We start from the raw sequence: 19,403 nt of genomic DNA on the forward strand, positions 1-19,403 counted from the left end.
GCCCCATGAGGAACAGGGACAGTGTCCAATCTGATTGACTTCTATCTACCCCAGTGCTGAGTACAGTGCCTGGCGTGTAGTAAGCGCTTAAGAAATATAATTTTTTTTTAAAATGGCATTGGTTGATTTTGGCCAAACCTGTCTTAAACTTCAGATGGATAGGGCCACACGTTCCCAGAAGGCAGCTGAGAGACGTACCGTGGCTTCTTCACAGGTATATGTCAATCAATCAGTGGTATTTTTTGAGTGCTTACCGTGTGCCTGAGCACTATACCGGGTGTTCGGAGAGTACAAGACAGTAGAGTTGGTAAACATGATCTCTGCCCCCAAGGAATTCACAGTCTAGACGGGGAAACGGACATTCAAATCAGTTCCAAAATAGGAAAATGCATATAGACAGAAGTGCTGTGGGGTGAATACCCGGGCTTAAGGGGTTAGATCAAAGGGAATAGGAGAAATGGAGCCTAAGTTAAGGAAGGCTTTTTGGCAGTTAGGAGGTCATCGATGACCTAAAAGAGGGCAATTTCCGTGGAGTGGAGGAGGCGGTTGCCTAATGGAGGTACAGTCACTGTGCTGGCCACTCTGGCCCACTTGTGCAGAGCTCTAATAAGGCCTCGATTTTGTTTAGCACTTCTGTTCCCAAAGCGCTCTCACATTAGTTACTTCATTTTTACCGTCACACATGAATTGCTCATATTTGCTCTTCAGTGCTTTCTCCCATTAAGATTTCATATTGTAAATTCCAAGCCTAAAATCTCTGATGATGAACCAGCACAAGTCCAATAAAAGGGACAGACGGTCCCTTTAGCCATTAGAATTAGTTCCAGGAATGCATCATGTAATTTTCACACTTAATGGTTTCGAGAGTGTTCTATGTAAGTAGAAGCGTTCGTCCAGGCTGCCCCTGTACACGTGATCGTCTCCGTGTGTGTTTCAGAACGGCAGTTCGGAAAAACCTCATTCCACCTCAACCTCCTGAGGTTGCCAACCCTCGAGTGGAGAGTTCTCTGCGGACCACGTCTGGATCCCCCAGGCCTGCAGGGTAAGTGTTAGAGCACTGGTTGGGCACTGTTTAGCTCCAGAAGATCATGGGTTCTAATCCTGGCTCTGCCACCTGCCTGCTGTGTGACCTTGGGCAAGTCACTTCACTTCTTCGTTCCTCAGATACCTCATCTGTAAAATGGGGATTAAAGCTGTAAGCCCAATGTGGGACAGGGACTGTGTTCCCCCCCACCAATTTGCTTATATTCACCGCAGCACTTAGTACAGTGCCTGGCACATAGTAAGCACTTAACAAAAACCACAATTACCATTATTTCGTAATCAGAAGAGGACTGGAGACAGGAGAAATGCAATCTATGTGAAAGCGTTATTTGTCTTTCCAAGCCAAGTAAGATTCACATCGCAAAAGGCCAAAAGTTTCATTCGGACCGGACTTGTTAGTTCATTGTCCTGGAGAATAAATTTTAATAATTGTACTCGTTAAGTGTTTACTATGTCTCAAGCAACATTCTAAGCTCTGGGGTGGATGCAAGTCGATCAGCTACGGACACCATCCCTGACCCTTGGGGTGCTCTCACCCTAAGTAGGACGGAGAACAGGTATTGAATCCCCATTTTACAGATGCAGTAACCGAGACACAGGGAAGTGAAGTGACTTGCCCAAGGTCACACAACAGGCAAATATCAGAGCCGGGATTAGAATCCAGATCCTCTGAGTCCCAGACACGTGCCCTTTGCGATTAGGCCACGCCGTCTTCTCTAACCATTTATTTTCATCGCTGGATTTCCACCTCTGTGTATCAGACTGACCTTAGTGTGAGTTTAGTTGAAGCTCAGAAAGATTTGTTGAGAAATCTGAGCGAGAAGAGAGCTATAGCCACATGAGGATTGGAACTGGACCCCTCATTTGGTCAGAGAGATGAATTTCATGCTTTAGAAAGAATGCAGATTCTTCCGTGCTACCCCCAGTTTCAATTTCAAGGTTGTTATACATTAGCCGGTCAGAAAATGCTGTTGATTAAGATTTTCACGCTTGTCGTTTTATTACAAGATTGCCTTTCAGTTTCAGCACAGAGTAAAATGGGGAGTCAGTACCCCTTCTGCCACCTACTTAGACTGTGAGCCCTGTGCGCGGCAGGAACTGTGTCAATCTGATCATCTTCTATCTATCTACCTCAGCACTTAGGACGTTGCGTGGCACAGAGTAAGCGTTTAACAAATGCCACAGTTATCGTTATTCTTTGGAACTGAGTCTAATATGTATATACTTTATCCACCCCAATGCTTGGTACATAATAAACACTTAAAAATGCATCATTATTATTATTATTATCATTATTGCTATCAAATCCATTAGGGTTTGAAATAAATTGATTTAGTCTTCCAACAAAACATTCCCTGGGCCTAGTTAGTGGGTTGTATCTTGACATTTAACTTGGGAATCCCTTGCAGTTAGGAATTTGGCATTGCATAACCCAAGCAGCAAGGCCTAGTGGGTAGAGCACGGGCCTGGGAGTCAGTAGGTCATGGGTTCTAATCCCAGCTCCGCCACTTGTCTGCTGCTGGGATTACCTCACCTCTCTGGGCCTCAGTTCCCCTGCCTGTAAAATGGGGTGCGACAGGGACTGATCGTGTCTAACCCAGCGCCTGGTACAGTTCCCGGCACGTCGTAAACGCTTAATATATACCATCGTCGCTATAATTACTGTGATTTACCGTCTCTTGACTTTCGTATTTCAGCTCCAAGCCTAAATCGGAAATCCACGTTTCTATGGGCGCTCCAGTGACGGTATCTGTGGAGGCCGTGTCCAATCAGAGTGGGGAACAGCCCACCATCGCCGTCCCGCCCACTTCTCAGCCGCCCCCGTCTGCCATTCCTACCATCATGGCGGCAGCCAGCCCGCCATCGCAGCCGGCCGCTGCCCTGTCCGGCATTCCAGGCGCGGTGCCCGTCACTTCGCCCGTCCCCACCCTCGCAGCCGCTCCGCCGCCGTCAGTGGTCGGAAGCGCCCTCTCCGCTGTTTTGGGGCCCGCGGTACCTGAGATCAAGATTAAAGAAGAAATGGAGCCGATGGACATAATGCGGCCCGTCTCCGGTAGGTAGCTACGGAAAAGATCGTCTTCTGCCATGTAGTAAACTCGTTGCGGGGGGGGGAACGTGGCCGTTGATTCTGTTGTATTCATTCATTCAGGCGTATTTATTGAGCGCTTACTGTGTGCAGAGCACCGTCCTAAGCGCTTGGAAAGTCATCCTCTCCCAAGTGCTTAGGACAGCGCTCTGTGCCTGGCAAACGCTCGGTAAATATGACTGACTGATAGAGCTGAGATTACTACCGAGACAATATGGTACTAATTTAATTTGCATAAAGAGACCATTGAAAAATGCAAAGGTGGTTTGAACGGTAAAATAAAATCCCTCGTTTTTAGAAATGACCCCAACTTCCCAATCAGTCTCTTTTCAGTTGTCATGTCCCTTCCTTCTTGTTTCTCTTCTCTCCCTTTCCATTTTCCGTTTTCTTCCCAGACAAAGCGGAAAGCGTGTGTATTTCCCTGTCGTCTCTCACGCAGTTTGAGTGGTGAGGAGGTAGTGTTCCTGAGACTGTTGAACTCAAAGTCAGGAAATTTCGTTTGCTCTTTTCTTTACCGTTAGTTTTTGGTTTTTTTAATGGTATTTGTTAAGTGCTTCATTCATTCATTCAGTCCTATTTATTGGGCACTCACTGCATGCAGAGCACCATCCTAAGCACTTGGGAGCGTACAGTATAACACGAAACAGACCCATTACCTGCCCACAAAGAGCTTACGGCCTTACTGTGCGCCAGGCACTCTTCCGCTGGGGTAGATACAAGCTAATCAAGTCGGACGCAGTTCCGCGTCCCCCACAAGGGATTCACGTTATTGATCCCCATTTTAGAGGTGAGGTGACCGAGGCCCAGAGAAGTTCAATGTCTCGCCCAAGGTCACCCAGCAGCCAAGTGGCGAAGCCGGAATTCCTGACTCCCAGTCCCATCCTCTATCCGCTACACCGTTCTGGACCAGGGCTTCAATCGCTCTGTGTCAAAATTTTCTCGTCTTTAAATAGTGGGAATTCACGTAAGAAAAAAGAGAACAGATATGTTTTGAAGATTAATTAGATTTTTTTTTAAAATCTGCTGCGCCTCAAGGATCGAACACCGTATAGCCGTTGCAACTTGTTTTTTATGGCCATCTTGAATGAAGACCTTTAGCCTGACAGCTCGAGGTCAGCTGACCGCCTTTCATCGTGACTATCGGTCGGGGTTTAATAGACGTACGTGTTTTCCTTCTCCCATGTCAGCAGTTCCCCCGTTGACTCCGAACGCTGTGTCTCCGTCTCTCGCGCTGCTGGCCAACAACCTGTCTCTGCCTCCGAGTGACTTGCCACCCGGTGCCTCCCCGAGGAAAAAACCCCGGAAGCAACAACACGTGATTTCAACCGAGGAGGGCGACATGATGGAAACAAATAGCACCGATGATGAGAAATCCACTACCAAGAGTCTGCTGGTGAAGGCTGAGAAGCGAAAGTCTCCTCCCAAGGAGTATATCGGTAAGGGTGACTTTCTACGACGTTATTGTCTGAGAAACCTCTGCCTTTTTTCTTTTTTTCCTCTCCCTCTCCGCTTTTTCTGTCTTCAAACTAGCGTTCTCCGCTCAGGCCTTAAATGGTGAAACTGCAGCTCATAAGCAGTGGAAATAGAAAATCCAAGTAAAGAAATCCTCGAAAGATGAATGCGTGACCATTTTGCTTTGCCCCTCTTTTTAATAGATGAGGAAGGTGTGAGGTACGTCCCTGTACGTCCGAGACCCCCCATTACTCTGCTCCGCCATTACCGGAATCCCTGGAAAGCTGCTTATCACCACTTTCAGAGATACAGTGATGTCAGAGTCAAAGGTGAGACTGCCCGTGAAAGTCGTCCTTCACCGTCCCCGGGGCTAGAATTTATTCCCTAGTCAAATGCCGGTAGAAGGTATATCTCACGTGATGGGAATTCCCGCGTGATGACAGCGAAGTCGCTCAGGACCTTCCGTTTCTAACGTAATGCGTTTCCGCTTCTGAATCACAAGGGGACATCTCAAATCGGGAAGTAATGTGAACTTGTCGGTTCAGTTCAAAATGATAATACCTGTGGTATTTTTTAAGCACTTACTATGAACTAAGCATTGAGGTAGATACAGTACCTACCTCATGGCATAGTGGATAGAGCGTGGACCCGGGAGACAGTAGGTCACGGGTTCTAACCGCAGCTCTGCCACTTATCTGCTGCAGAGAATGCAGAGCTGTGTGCTGAGTGGTGTTCCAAGAAAATGATCCCTCATTATTGAGATATTTATGTGTATATTCAATTATTTATTCAACTATTTAAGTGCCTGGATTCTAATCCCAGCTCCGCCACTTGCCTGCTGGGGGACCTTGGGCAACTCACTTAATTTCTCTGTCCCCCAGTCACCTCATCTGTAAAATGGGGAGCGAGACTGCGAGCCCCACATGGGACAGGGACTGCGTCCAACCCGATTTGTTCGTATTCACGCCAGTGCTTAGTACAGTGCCTGGCCCATAGTAAGCGCTTAACAAGTACCATAATTATTATTATGATTACAGTCAAATGAGACAGTCTGTCCCACACAAGGCTCAGACTCTGACAGATTTGATCTCCATTTTGTGGGTGAGGAAACTGAGGCATAGAGAAGTTAAGTGACTTGCCCAAGGTCACACAACAGGCAGGACCTCTGAGTCCCAGGCTCACGGTCTTTCCTCTAGACCGTGCTGCTTCTCAAATTTTATCAGACTCTCCTTTGTGTAGACAGGCTGGGATTTGTCTGCCAACTCTATTGTGTTGTCCTCTCCCCAGTGCTCTGCACACAGTAAGCACTCAATAAATACAGTTGATTGCTCAAGAGCAGAGTGTTCTTCATTTTCCTCCTTCGATATTTACCTACAAACAATAGAAGCCCAGAGCATAGGTATTACCACAAATTACACAAAATATCCAATGTCAGGACCAAACCTGCAGCAGTCCTGGCTTTGAAAAAAATTCTCCTTTCCTTCAATCGTATTGAGCGCTTACCATGTGCAGAGCACTGTACTAAACACTTGGGAGAGTACAATACAACAACAGGCAGATACATCACTGCTCACAGACTAGCGGGGGAGACCGTTATATCAGGAGTCGAAGTGGCATGGCTTAGTTTGCCAGGCACTTGAAAGTTGGGCTCTCTGCTGGCTAATTTTGGTTTATCTCTGGAGAAGTAGTGACTTTGGACCGTTAGCATCAAGTGTGTTTTTTGAGCACTTGCTCTGCACAAGGCACTTTACTAAGGCACTTGGAAAGTAGAGAAGCAGCACGGTATTCATTCAATAGTATTTATTGAGCGCTCACTATGTGCAGAGCACTGTACTAAGCGCTTGGAATATACAATTCGGCAACAGATAGAGACAACCCCTGCCCCTCGACGGGCTCACAGTCTAATCGGGGGAGACAGCCAGACAAAAACAAGACAACATCATCACAATAAATAGAATCAAGGGGACGGACACCTCATTAACAAAATAAATAGGGTAATAAAAATATATACAAATGAGCACTGTGCTGAGAGGAAGGGAGAGGCGGAGGAGCAGAGGGAAAGAGGGGGAAAGGGAGCTTAGCTGAGGGGAAGTGAAGGGGGAGGGAGTGGATAGAGCACAGGCCTGAGGGTCAGATGGTCATGGATTCTAATCCCGGCTGCGCCACTCGTCTGCTGTGTGACCTTAGGCAAGTCACTTCACTTCTCTGGGCCTCAGTTATCTCATCTAGAAAATGGGGATTGAGACTGTGCCCCCCACCCCCAACCATGTGGGACAGGGACCGTGCCCAACCCGATTTGCTCTTATCCAGCCCAGCTCTTAGTACAGTGTGTGGCACATAGTAAGCACTTATCATATACCATGATTATTATTGCAATACAAAAATGTCAGTAGACACGTGCCTTGCCCTCCATGAGCGTACAGTCTAGAGGGAGAATGAGACGGGCGTTCCTTAACCTCTGAACTGGGAGAGGGGGAGGTTAAGACTGACCTACCCCATGTGGTGGGGGGTCAGGGTGGGATTAAAATACCTCCATGATATTTCGCTTACATAGATTCATTCATTTGCAGTTGTATTTATTGAGCGCTTACTATGTGCAGACCACTGTCCTCAGCGCTTGGAACGTACAGTAAGGCCACAGATAGAGGCAGTCCCTGCCCAACAACGGGCTCACAGTCTAGAAGGGGGAGACAGACAACAAAACCAAACCAGTAGTCTGGCATCAATATCATCAAGAGAAATAGAATCATAGATGTATAACACATCATTAACAAAATAAATAGAGAAATAATATATACAAATATGCACAAGTGCTGTGGGGAGGGGAAGGGGGAAGAGCATGAATGCATCATTTTCATTTGAGCATTCTCAAAGTTCTCCGAGACCCTCTACTAGGGTCTTAAACATAGTCTTTGTCCTCATTATCGGGGTCTACAGTAGTTTGGGCAAAATAAGCTTATATCTTAGACTGTCAGCCCCATGTGGGTTAAGGAATGTATCTAAATGTCTTGTTTTTACCCCAAGGCTTAGTTCAGTGCTTAATAATATTTAGCGATTCTGTTATTGTTAATAATAAGGATAAAGCAGGAAACATCGAACCCTGGAGATTGGCCAAGTCAAGCTGCTCTGTTTGGACTCTCGCTCTAAGTTTCTCCAGCTGTTAAGTTATAATATACTCAGTTCTTCTCTAACTTGTGGTTTCACTACGCGTTTTGGTTAGACCTCTGTTAAGGAGCTGGGGAACGTTAGCCAACGATGCAAGCCTCTTTGTTTACGACGTGCTGAGTTTTCAGAAGAAATTATTCGTCCACAGCGCCAAAACCATTAAGTACCGAAGCCCCAGTTTTCATTAAAGAGGGCTTTTACAAGGGTGTAACTTTGGCACCGTGGAACTGCATCCTAGATTATTTCAAGAGCCAAGTGATACGCATTTGAACTCTTGCCGCTGAGGCTATCGAAAGCTTTCAACAGACCTGTGAAAAAGAAATGTATAATGTCCCCTTGTCTCCATCTGCGATTCCAGAGGAGAAGAAGGCCATGTTGCAGGAGATTGCCAATCAGAAAGGAGTATCCTGCCGGGCTCAAGGCTGGAAAGTTCACCTCTGTGCGGCCCAGTTACTGCAGTTGGTAAGTAAAAAGCTCTCAGATGCCAAGTGATTGCACAGAGGTAGAGTCGAAGTAGGCGAAATGTCCTTTCTGATCCGCTCGACCACCATTGGGTCATAGGGTGTTCACCGATGGTGAAGATCACTCCAAATCTATGACACTCAGTGGGCTGGTGCATCTTTACCAATTCGAAAAGTTCACTCCTCTGGGTGCAGTTCTAAAATACTTGGAATATTATGAGATGGTTTTTGTCTTCCAGAGAAACAGCGATCTAGAAAGATAGAACCGGAGATCTGTAGACGTGACTATTGGAAGATGGGAAGTCAGGGGGAAAAAAGAGCAGAGTAGTTCTACCTTCCCCCAGTTGTGTTTTTAAGGATGATCCCAGCTCTTAAAGCAGCTTTGGGGATCTTCTGGTCGTTTGCTGTTAGAGGAAGTATGAATCTGGGTCATCGTTGAGCAATCAACTGTATTTATTGAGTACTTACTGTGCGCAAGGGTAGCCTTGCAAATCTCCACCTGTCCACTTACTTATTCCCCTAACGATAGTAGCTGGCTAAGCGATCAAGAGGCCCAGTTTCCTCTATTTTGTTAAGAGTGTTTCTCCTGGGGAATGTGAGCTGGTTGAGAAAGGTCATTTTGAGAGGCAACACTTTTATACTTACAGTATAAAATTATGTATTTCAATTATGTAGTACTTATGGAGGAATCTTGTAACGTGGATAATTTAAAAAGACAACCTACCAACCACATTTATTTCTCTGAGGAGCTAAGTCCATCCAAGCCTTCCCCAGCGCTTAGCACAATGCCTGGCACAAGAGTAAGTGTTTGACAAATGCCATGGAAAAATAAACAAAAGCAAAGCACTTGGGTACTTTGTTTTATTTTTCACAGAATAACAGTCGAGTGATATAATAGCATTGATCTCCAGGCCTGGGAAATAGCTCCAGATTCTCTAGAGTTCAATAAGCACCCCGTGCCACTGTTTGGCAAGCGCTCAGGCAATTGAGGGGTTGTTTCAGAGGATAAAAGAGCCTTGGAGCCCAGAAATATGGTAGATGGGGTTGCAAGGAAACTCACCTGTCACCTGCCACTCTCTAGAATCATGGTTGAATGAGAGATGGTCAGGTAATCAGTAATTCACATTTTATATGAGGGAAATCGCTGAATTTCTAGAATGATTTAAAGCATTAGATATTATTGCCTCCCCCCCCAAGTTCTGCACTCCAAAGCTTAGGATAGTGCCTGGTATATAATAATCGCAACAAAGAGTAGCAAATACCAGTGCTTGGCACATAGTAAGCACATAAAAAGTACCGTCATTATTGTTATTATTATTACAAAATGGCAAAGAAAAACCAAATATCATTTAGCTGTCCAACCTCCAATCCCATCAAAATGGTATCTGGAAACCTGGCTCTGTCCTGGGGAAACTCCTTCATCCTTGACCTGTTCCCGACCCACTCTCACGGGTCCTCTTCACCGTCACTCCAGATGACTCGGCCTCCCCGGACGCACTGTCCCGAGGTGGCCTCGCTTTCTTCCATTGCCCCGCTAGGTAGGGAGAAAGGGGAAGTGGTAGTAATCGTATTTTGCAGCCCTTAATACGTGCAGGGCACCATACTAAGTGCTGGGAAGGTATACGCCGGTGGGAATTAGACCCAGACCCTGGCTCTCTAAGGGCTTTCTCTGTAGGAATACAAGTTAGGGAGCAGGGAGCGAAGGCAGACACCTAAGGAGAAAACACCAAAGCAACACAACAGACAAGGACGAATAAATGGAAGCAAAAATCCTTAGGATGCCGCGGCTAGAGGAGCATCATTTCGGGCTCCTCGAGGCAGAGAGTCCAAGGCACGCCAGCAACCCCGGCGACGGATGCCGCGGCCGCCAGCCGTCGCCGGGTTTCGTGGTGGGCTCGATGCCGTGGGTGCCGTTCTCGTTCCCACCGGGCTGGCGGAAGGCAGGCCGGGATGGCGTCTCCTCAGCGCGGAGGAGAGCCGTTGCCTGCTGCTGGGGAGGGAGCCGGGGAGGAGCCTGCCCCACTTCTTGTCTTATCGCCACTGGTCATCGGACGGTCTTGAACCTCACCCGCTCAGAAATCCACAATCTCTTTATCTGCCTTCTCTCCCTCGTGCCTCCCTTCCCCTTCCTCTCTCCCTCCACTTGTCCCAGGACACCAGTGGACCAGTGGTGTTTACTGAGCGTTGACTATCGGCAGAACATTTTACTAAGCACTTGGGAAAGCGCAGGAGAGTCCACCTTGCTGTCTGGTGAAGGAGGCAGACGTAATAAATAAGGGAATCAACAGAAGAAGAATATATACGTAAGGGGGGTGGGGGTGGGGTGAGTATCAGCATGGCTCAGTGGAAAGAGCACAGGCTTAGGAGTCAGAGGTCATGGGTTCTCCCGGCTCCACCACCTGTCAGCTGTCTGACTTTGGGCAAGTCACTTAACTTCTCGGTGCCTCAGTTCCCTCATCTGTAAAATAGGGATTAAGACTCGGAGCCTCACGTGGGATAACCTGATCACCCTGTGTCTGCCCCAGCGCTTAGAACAGTGCTCGGCACATAGTAAAGCGCTTAACAAATACCAACGTTATTATTATTATCAAGTGTACTTGGTGACCCAGGAGGAAGGGAGAATAGGGTGTGGCGATGAGAGGTTAGTGTGGAGGAGATAGAATTGTAGTTGGGCTCTGAAGCTGGGGAGAGTGGTGGTTTGTTGGCCACCACATCCCATTTGAACTCCCTGTCCAACCAGCCTCCTTTTAAGGTACAAATTCGATTATCTTATTATCCGATTATCTTGTATCCACCCCAGTGCTTAGAACAGTGCCTGGCATTCATTCATTCAGTCGTATTTATTGAGCGCTTACTGTGTGCAGAGCACTGTACTGAGCACTTGGAATGTACAATTTGGCAACAGATAGAGACAATCCCTGCCCAACAGCGGGCTCACAGTCTAAACGGGGGAGATAGACAACAAAACAAAACAAGCAGTCAGGCACATAGTAAGCGCTTAACAAATACCGTATTATTAAATTCACTCCAGCTGCCAAATTCAACTTTGTCATTCCCGTGTCCCTCTAATCTCATGTCCGTCCCCCCCCCCACACCCCACAATCAGCAGGCTTTCCTCTTCTCCTACTCCCGTCTGCATCACCCTGACTTGCTCCCAGCCCCACAGCACTTATGTACATATCTGTAATTTATTTATATTAATGCAGCTCTGTCTCCCCGACTCTAGACCGTGAGTTCACTGTGGACAGGGAATGTGTCTGTTTATTGTTGTAATTGTACTCTTGTTATATCCCGGCTAGACTACTGTGTCAGCCTTCTCTCTGATCTCCCTCCTCTCTCGCCCCGCTCCAGACTATTCTTCACTCCGCTGCCCGGCTCATCTTCCTGCAGAAATGCTCTGGGCATGTCACTCCCCTTCTTAAACAACTCCAGTGGTTGCCTACCGACCTCCGCTCCAAACAAAAACTCCTCAATCTAGGCTTCGAGGCTCTCCATCACCTTGCCCCTTCCTACCTCTCCTCCCTTCTCTCTTTCTACCGCCCACCCCGCATGCTTCACTCCTCCGCCGCCCACCTCCTCACCCTCCCCCGGTCTCGCCTATCCCGCCGTCGACCCCCGGGCCACGTCCTCCCGTGGTCCCGGAACGCCCTCCCTCCTCACCTCCGCCAAACTGATTCTCTTCCCCTCTTCAAAACCCTACTTAAAACTTACCTCCTCCAAGAGGCCTTCCCAGACTGAGCTCCCCTTCTCCCTCTACTCCCTCTACCGCCCCCCCTTCACCTCTCCGCAGCTTAACCCTGTTTTCCCCCCATCTCCCTCTGCTCCTCCCCCTCTCCCTTCCCATCCCCTCGGCACTGTACTCGTCCGCTCGACTGTATATATTTTCATTACCCTATTTATTTTGTTAATGAATTGTACATCGCCTTGATTCTATTTAGTTGCCATTTTTTTTACGAGATGTTCTTCCCCTCGACACTATTTATTGCCATTGTTCTTGTCTGTCCGTCTCCCCCGGTTAGACCGTAAGCCCGTCAAATGGCAGGGACTGTCTCTATCTGTTGCCGACTTGTTCATTCCAAGTGCTTAGTACAGTGCTTTGCACATAGTAAGCGCTCAATAAATACTATTGAATGAATGAATGCTCTCCTAAGCTCCTAGTACAGTGCTTTGCACAAGGTAAGCGTTCAGTAAATAGGAATGAATGAACGACCTCCTCCACAAAGTGCTTCCCCCACTCCCGCACTCGCACTGCATAACGCTGTTGCTGGATATCTCGGTGCCAAGCTGTCCTTTGCCAATTCAGATTCATTGTGGCCTGGTGGAAAGAGCACAGGCCCGGAAATTAGAGGATCTGGGTTCTAATCCCTGCCCTGCCAGTTGCTTGCTGTGTGATCTTGGGCGAGTCACGTCACTTCTCTGTGCCTCGGTTCTCCTCTTCTCCCTCCTACTTAGACTGTGAGCCCCGTATAGGGCGGGGATTGCAACCAACTTAATTAACCTCTACCTACCCCTGTGCTTAGAATAGTGCTTGACACATTGTAAGCGCTTAACAAATACAATAAAAAAAAAAAAACCTCACCAGTTGTACCTCTGCCCTCTCCTCTACTCAGCAACACTACTTTTTTCTTTTAATAGTACTTGTCAAGTGCTTACTATGTGCCAGGCATTGTACTGAGTGGAAAGAGGCAGGAAGCAAACAGGTCAGCAAGAAAGCTGATGCAGGAATGAAGGTGGGAAAGGTTAAGTGCTTAGATTAATGTGGTCATAATTTGGATGGAGAGGAAAGGCGGATTTTAGCAACGTTGTGAAGCTTGAACCGACAGGATTCGGTGATAGCTGACGGGTGAGAGACGAGTCAAAGATAACGCCGAGCTCACAGGCTCATGAGACAGAGAGGATGTTGGTGCCGTCTACAGGGATGGGAAGAGTCTCGGTGAGGACAGGGTTTGGGTGGGAAGATGAGTTATGTTTTGACCGTGTTAAATTTGAGCTGTTGGCGGGATGTCCAAGGAGAGATGTCCAGAAAGCAGGAGAGCTCGGGACTGGGGATGTAGATTTGGGAATCATCCGCCTAGAGGTGGTAGTTGAAGCCGTGGGAGTAGAAAAGGCGCTCAAGACGTTTTGAGAGGAATGGTAGGAGGGAGGTGGGCGATAACCGGAGGGGGCCGTGGACTCTACCCCACCATCTAGTCTCTCATCCTTCTTGGCTGTCTTTCCAGGGGACACCTCCCATCTACAGTTCAAAATCTACGCTCCCCATCTGCTCCTCCCCATTCTGTCTCACCTTAAGACCCTTGTGTCTTCTCTTCTCCCCCTCCCTCCCCGGCAGCCGTTTTAGCTGCTCACTCGCTGATGACACCTTCCCCTCAATCTTCAGACACGCTCGAAGTCTTTCCTGTCCTTAAAAAAAATGTTTCCCGGATTCCAGCGCGTCATCCACTGCGCTCTCCAAAATCACCAGTGACCGCTCCTCACCGAATCCGATGGACTCTATTCTCGTCTGATTCTCTGTGACTTCTCAGCTGCCTTTGATGCTTTTGACCACCCACTTCTAGAAAACTAACCTTGTTTCTCCTGACAGTCTTCTCTGTTTCCCCTCCTATCTTAGGTCTCTTTCTCCCGCTCTTCCTCTGACCCCAACTTCCCAACCCTAGGTGTCCCTCAAGGCTCGGTTATGGGTCCCCTCTATTTCTTCATCTGTACTCACTTCCTTGGGGGACTCCTCCATTCCTACCACCTCATCTCTCACCTTTACAGGGGCGGCTCTCAAATCCACCTCGATAGCCCCCACCTCTCTCCTTCCCTGTAATCTCGCATCTCTTCCTCCCTCCAAGACAGTTGTACAATGGAGGTTCCACTCAGTGTATCCCCAACTGAACTCATTTTCCATCTCAAATCAACCCCTCCACCTCCATTTTCCCATCACAGTTGACTTTTCTCCCCATCTCTCAAGCTGGTAACTTTTTCCCCCGTTTAGAGTGTGAGCCCGTCGTTGGGCAGGGATCGTCTCTCTCTGTTGCCGAGTCGTACATTCCAAGCGCTTAGTCCAGTGTTCTGCACATAGTAAGCGCTCAGTAGATACTATTGAATGAATGGATGCCTCATCCTCAACTACCCCCACTTTCAACCCCCGTATTATCATCATCATCGGTCGTATCTATTGAGCGCTTTCTGCGTACTTGGTGAGAACGGTACTGTAGAGTTGGTGGACGTGTTCCCTGCCCACGGTGAGCTTACAGTTTAGCGGGGGAGGCAGGATAATATAAATATTAATATATAATGGATAATTTATAATATATAATGTATAGATTCAGTGAGTCCCCCAATTCTGTCGGTTCTTCCTCCACAGCATCCCCAGAATCTGCGCCTTCCTCTCCATCCAAGGCACTTGCCGTATCCCAACCAGACTAATGATAATAATAATGATGATGGTTTTTGTTAAGCGCTTATCATGTGCCGAGCACTCTCCTAAGCACTGAGTTAGATGTAAGGTGATCAGGTTGTCTCACGTGGGGCCTCACAGTCTTCATCCCCATTTTACGGATGAGGGAACTGAGGCCCGGAGAAGTGAAGTGACTTGCCCAAGGTCACACAGCAGACAAGTTGCGGAGCCGGGATTAGAACCCACAACCTCTGACTCCCAAGCCCGGGCTCTTGCCACTAAGTCATGCGGCCGCAGACTACAGACTACTGGGGCAGATTAATAATAATGTTGGTATTTGTTAAGTGCTTACTATGTGCAGAGCACTGTTCTCAGCTCTGGAGGAGATACAGAGTCATCAGATTGTCCCATGTGAGGCTCACACTCTTAATGCCCATTTTCCAGATGAGGTAACTGAGGCCCAGAGAAGTGAAGTGACTTGCCCACAGTCACACAGCTGACAAGTGGCAGAGCCAGGATTCGAACCCATGACCTCTGACACCCAAGCCCGGGCTCTCTCCGCTGAGCCACGCTGCTGCATCAGCCTCCTTGCTGACTTCCAGTCTCTCCCATCTCCTGTCTGTATTTCACACCGCTGCCCGGATCATTTTTCTACAAAACTGTGTTGCGTACACTCCGGAAAATCCCCTGATGGTTGCCATTCCTCTTCCACCAGCAGTAAACTCCTGACCATTGACTTTTAATGCACTCGATGGGTTCTCTCTCCATACTTCTCCTCTTCTGTCAGCACACCCCAGCTCACACGCTTCGTTCATTCATTCGGTAGTATTTATTGAGCCCTTACTACGTGCAGAGCACTGTACTAAGCCCTTGGAATGGACAATTCGGCAACAGATAGAGACGATCCCTGCCCATTGACGGGCTCGCGGTCTAATCACTTATTAACTTCTCTGTGCCTCAGTTACCTCATCTGTCAAATGGGGATTAAGACTGTGAGCCCCACGTGGGACAACCTGATTCCCCTGTGTCTACCCCAGCGCTTAGAACAGTGCTCTGCACATAGTAAGCGCTTAACAAATACCAACATTATTATTATTATTATTAATCGGGCGAGACCGACGGACAAAAACAAGACAACTGAATCACGGTAGATAGAATCAAAGGGATGGACACCTCATTAATTCCTCTTGACTCAGTCTACTCACTGTTCCTCGTTCTCACCGTCGAACTCCGGACCGTACCCTCCCTCTCCTTTCTCCCCTCCCTCCCCAGACCACTCTTCTCTTCATTCTCCAGGCCCTTCCGAAATCCCCTCTCCTCCAGAAGGCCTTCCGTGATTAACCTCTCATCTCCACATCTCCCCGTTGCGTTCGTGTACATATCTTGGTGCTCCGTTGCTTCCTTTTGCCTATAATTTAGCGTAGTGACCATCTCCCCTGCTGGATTGTTAACTCTCTGAGGGCGAGGATCATGCCTACCGACTCTCTTGTACTCCCCCCCTCCGAGCCACGCAGCCTGGCAAGAGAAGCAGCGTGGCTCAGTGGAAAGAACACGGGCTTGGGAGTCCAAGGCCGTGGGTTCAAATTCCGGATCAGCCTCTTGTCGGCTGTGTGACTGTGGGCAAGTCACTTCACTTCTCTGGGCCTCGGTGACCTCATCTGAAAAATGGGGATGAAGACCGTGAGCCCTACGTGGGAAAACCTGATCACCTTGTATCCTCTCCAGTCCTCAGAACAGTGCTCTGCACATAGTAAGCGCTCAACAAATGCCATCATTATTATTATTACCGTCCTCTGCGTGTAGTAAGAGCCGAACGGACGCTTTCGATGGATTGAGTGACTGTGTAATGCCCGGAGGAATAAGCCCTGTCTGTTGAACGTTTGCGTTTTTCCAGACTAATCTGGAGCACGACGTGTACGAGAGACTCACCACCTTGCAAGAAGGAATAATCCCTAAGAAAAAGGCAGCAACAGATGATGACCTACACCGAATAAATGAACTGATACAGGTAGGAACGGCGACCTTATTCCTTCCTAATCTATTCATCAGTTATATCGGGCCATGCTGTCGTTATTTCATGAAGCAACGCAGTGGAAGGAGCAGGGGCCCGGATGCCACTGGACCTGGGTCCTCATCCCCCTTCCGCCGCTTACCTGCTGTGTGACTTTGGGCAAGACACCTCACTTCTCTGTGCCTCGGTTCCCTCATCTGCAATGGGGATTCACAACCTCTTCTCCCTCCTCTTAGACTGTGAGTCCCGTGTGGGACGCGTGGCTCAGTGGAACGAGCCCGGGTTTGGGAGGTCATGGGTTCGAATCCCGGCTCTGCCACTTGGCAGCTGTGGGACTGTGGGCAAGTCGCTTCACTTCTCTGTGCCTCAGTTCCCTCATCTGGAAAATGGGGATTAAGACTGTGAGCCTCACATGGGACAACCTGATGACCCTGTATCTCCTCCAGCGCTTAGAACAGTCCTCTGCACATAGTAAGCGCTTAACAAATACCGACATCATTATTATTATTATGATCTTGTATCACCCCCAGTGCTTTGTACAGTGCTTGGCACATAGTATGCGTTTAACCGATGCCACGATTATTATATCTCCCCCACTGAACTATCTGTGCCATTATCTACTTTTCTTTTATTACTAGAAAGTCCCTTTTTCTAGAAATGAGAGTCCTAATGTCATAGAAGCAGCATAGCCTAGTAGATAGAGCCGGGGCCTGGGAGTTATAAGGTCATGGGTTCTAATCCCGGATCCACCACTTGTCTGCTGTGTGACCTTGGGCAAGTCGCTTCGCTTCTGTGCCTCAGTTACCTCATCTGTAAAATGAGGATTGGGACTGTGAGTTCCAGACGGGACAGGACCTCTGTCCAACCCGATTTGCCTGTATCCAGTCTAGCACTTAGTACAGTGCCTGGAGTATAGTAAGTGCTTAACAAATACCGTCGTTATTATGATTATTATTATTATTGATTAGAGATACTAGATAAATTCAGTGGCTTAAAAGAGAAGCAACGTGGCTCAGTGGAAAGAGCCCGGGCTTGGGAGTCAGAGGTCGTGGATTCGAATCCCGGATCCCCCACTTGTCTGCTATGTGACCTTGGGCAAGTCACTTCCGGCTCTATCCCTCAGTTACCTCATCTGTAGAATTGGGGATTAAAAAATGTGAGCCCCACGTGGGACGATCTGATGACGCTGTATCGACTCCAGCGCATAGAACAGTGCTCTGCACCTAGTAAGCGCTTAACAAATACCGTCATTATTAAAAGAGACTGTGGATCATCTGAATAATGATGGTGTCTTTGGTTTCAGGGTAATATGCAGAGATGTAAACTTGTGATGGATCAAATCAACGAAGCCAGAGACTCCATGCTGAAAGTTTTAGATCACAAAGAACGTGTTCTGAAGCTTCTAAACAAGAACGGAACTGTCAAGAAAGTGTCCAAATTAAAGCGAAAGGAAAAAGTCTAAGCCCAAAGGCATCTGGACTGTGGAAACAGAATCTGTGAACGGTGGTGTTTAGGTTTGGGGGCGGGGGGACTTTTCCGGTTGCGTTTTAAGTGGAACATTCACGGACAGGAAGATTTCCAGAGTTCCAGACGAGGCGAGGGACCGACCTGGCCCGCTGAACAAAGACCTTCCTTTCGGGCTCATCTGTTTCCAACTCGCTTGGCGGTCACGTATTTGTTTAGAGCCCTCCTGTCGTGTCAGCGCCTACCCATCGGAACCGGTGACGCCAACGTGAGGCAGGCGGGTCTGGGCCTTCCGTCCGACCCCCTCTAGGACGGGCCGTCCCAGTGGATTCCCGCCTGCGGAACGGGGACCGAAAGCGGCGGCTTGGACCACTGGAAGCGTCTCGACCCTGAAGACGAAGCCCCTTACGGTCCCCCTCCCCCCTCCCCTCCCGCCCGTCGCCAGTCGTCGTCCCTTCGGACCGTCGGAGTGTCCGAAGTAGCCTTGTAAAACCGGTGCCCCGGCGCTGGGAGATCTGCCAGATTTCCGACCTACCTTGGTTTTGAACCTCTAGCTTTGGTCATTTTTTAAAACAACCATTTCCAAGTGATTTTTGTGGTATCGTTTGTCTGTTCTGCGTGTGTCAAAGTTGGGTTTTTGTGATGGTTCGGGGCAGGCAACGGCGGCGGTGCTCTGGGATCCTTCTTTTGAAGTACTTTCTTGCAACACAGTACTTCCTGTAGCTGGTGTGATGCTGTTAACTGTATGTACCACATACATCCTCCAAACATTAATAAAGGACTCAAAGAGGTTTTTGTACATCGATCAATCAATGGTATTTATTGAGCGCTTATTGGGTGCCCAGCACTGTAATAAGCACTTGGGAAGGTATAATATAACAGAGTCGGTAGACGTGTTCCCCACCCACAAGGAGCTTACAGTCCGGAGGGGGCGACGGACGTTAAAGTAAATTTCGGATATGGACAGAAGTGCTGTGGATCTGAGGGTGGAGTGAATGGCAAGTACAAGCGCTTCGTACAGTGCTCTGCACATAGGAAGCGCTCGATCAATACGATTGAATGAATGAATGAAGTGCAGAAAAGCTACAGCTAAAGAAAGGGGACAGCGGCGAGATAGAAGAGCTCAAGGTCCAGTGAGTACGCGTTGGTGTTGGAGGCGTGAGGTGTGCGGGCTAGATTGTAGAAGGAAATCAGTGAGGTGAGATGGTATTACTATTATTTTTATTTTATTTTACTTTATTGGTATTGTTTTTGTCTGTTTGTCTCCCCCGATTAGACTGTAAGCCCGTCAAAGGGACTGTCATACCTGTTACCGATTTGTACATTCCAAGCGCTTAG

General features: G+C 48.2%; 1 protein-coding gene across 4 annotated transcripts in view; it reads left to right on the plus strand.

Moving 5' to 3' along the window:
• SAP130 (Sin3A associated protein 130) overlaps window positions 1-18,870 on the plus strand; it is a 58,538-nt gene extending 39,668 nt beyond the window's left edge. For 3 of the 4 annotated variants that reach the window (XM_029068451.2, XM_029068442.2, XM_029068461.2), the window contains exons 15-21: window positions 938-1,042; window positions 2,742-3,097; window positions 4,318-4,566; window positions 4,786-4,911; window positions 8,106-8,209; window positions 16,485-16,598; window positions 17,905-18,870. In XM_029068451.2, coding sequence (XP_028924284.1) covers window positions 938-1,042; window positions 2,742-3,097; window positions 4,318-4,566; window positions 4,786-4,911; window positions 8,106-8,209; window positions 16,485-16,598; window positions 17,905-18,063 — 1,213 coding nt within the window. In that variant the 3' untranslated portion in view covers window positions 18,064-18,870. The remainder of the gene's footprint in view (window positions 1-937; window positions 1,043-2,741; window positions 3,098-4,317; window positions 4,567-4,785; window positions 4,912-8,105; window positions 8,210-16,484; window positions 16,599-17,904) is intronic. The other variant, XM_029068468.2, reaches the window with a different exon arrangement.
• Window positions 18,871-19,403: the final 533 nt, after the last annotated feature.

Source organism: Ornithorhynchus anatinus, chromosome 1 (genome assembly GCF_004115215.2).
Source record: "Ornithorhynchus anatinus isolate Pmale09 chromosome 1, mOrnAna1.pri.v4, whole genome shotgun sequence".
NCBI lineage: Eukaryota > Metazoa > Chordata > Mammalia > Monotremata > Ornithorhynchidae > Ornithorhynchus > Ornithorhynchus anatinus.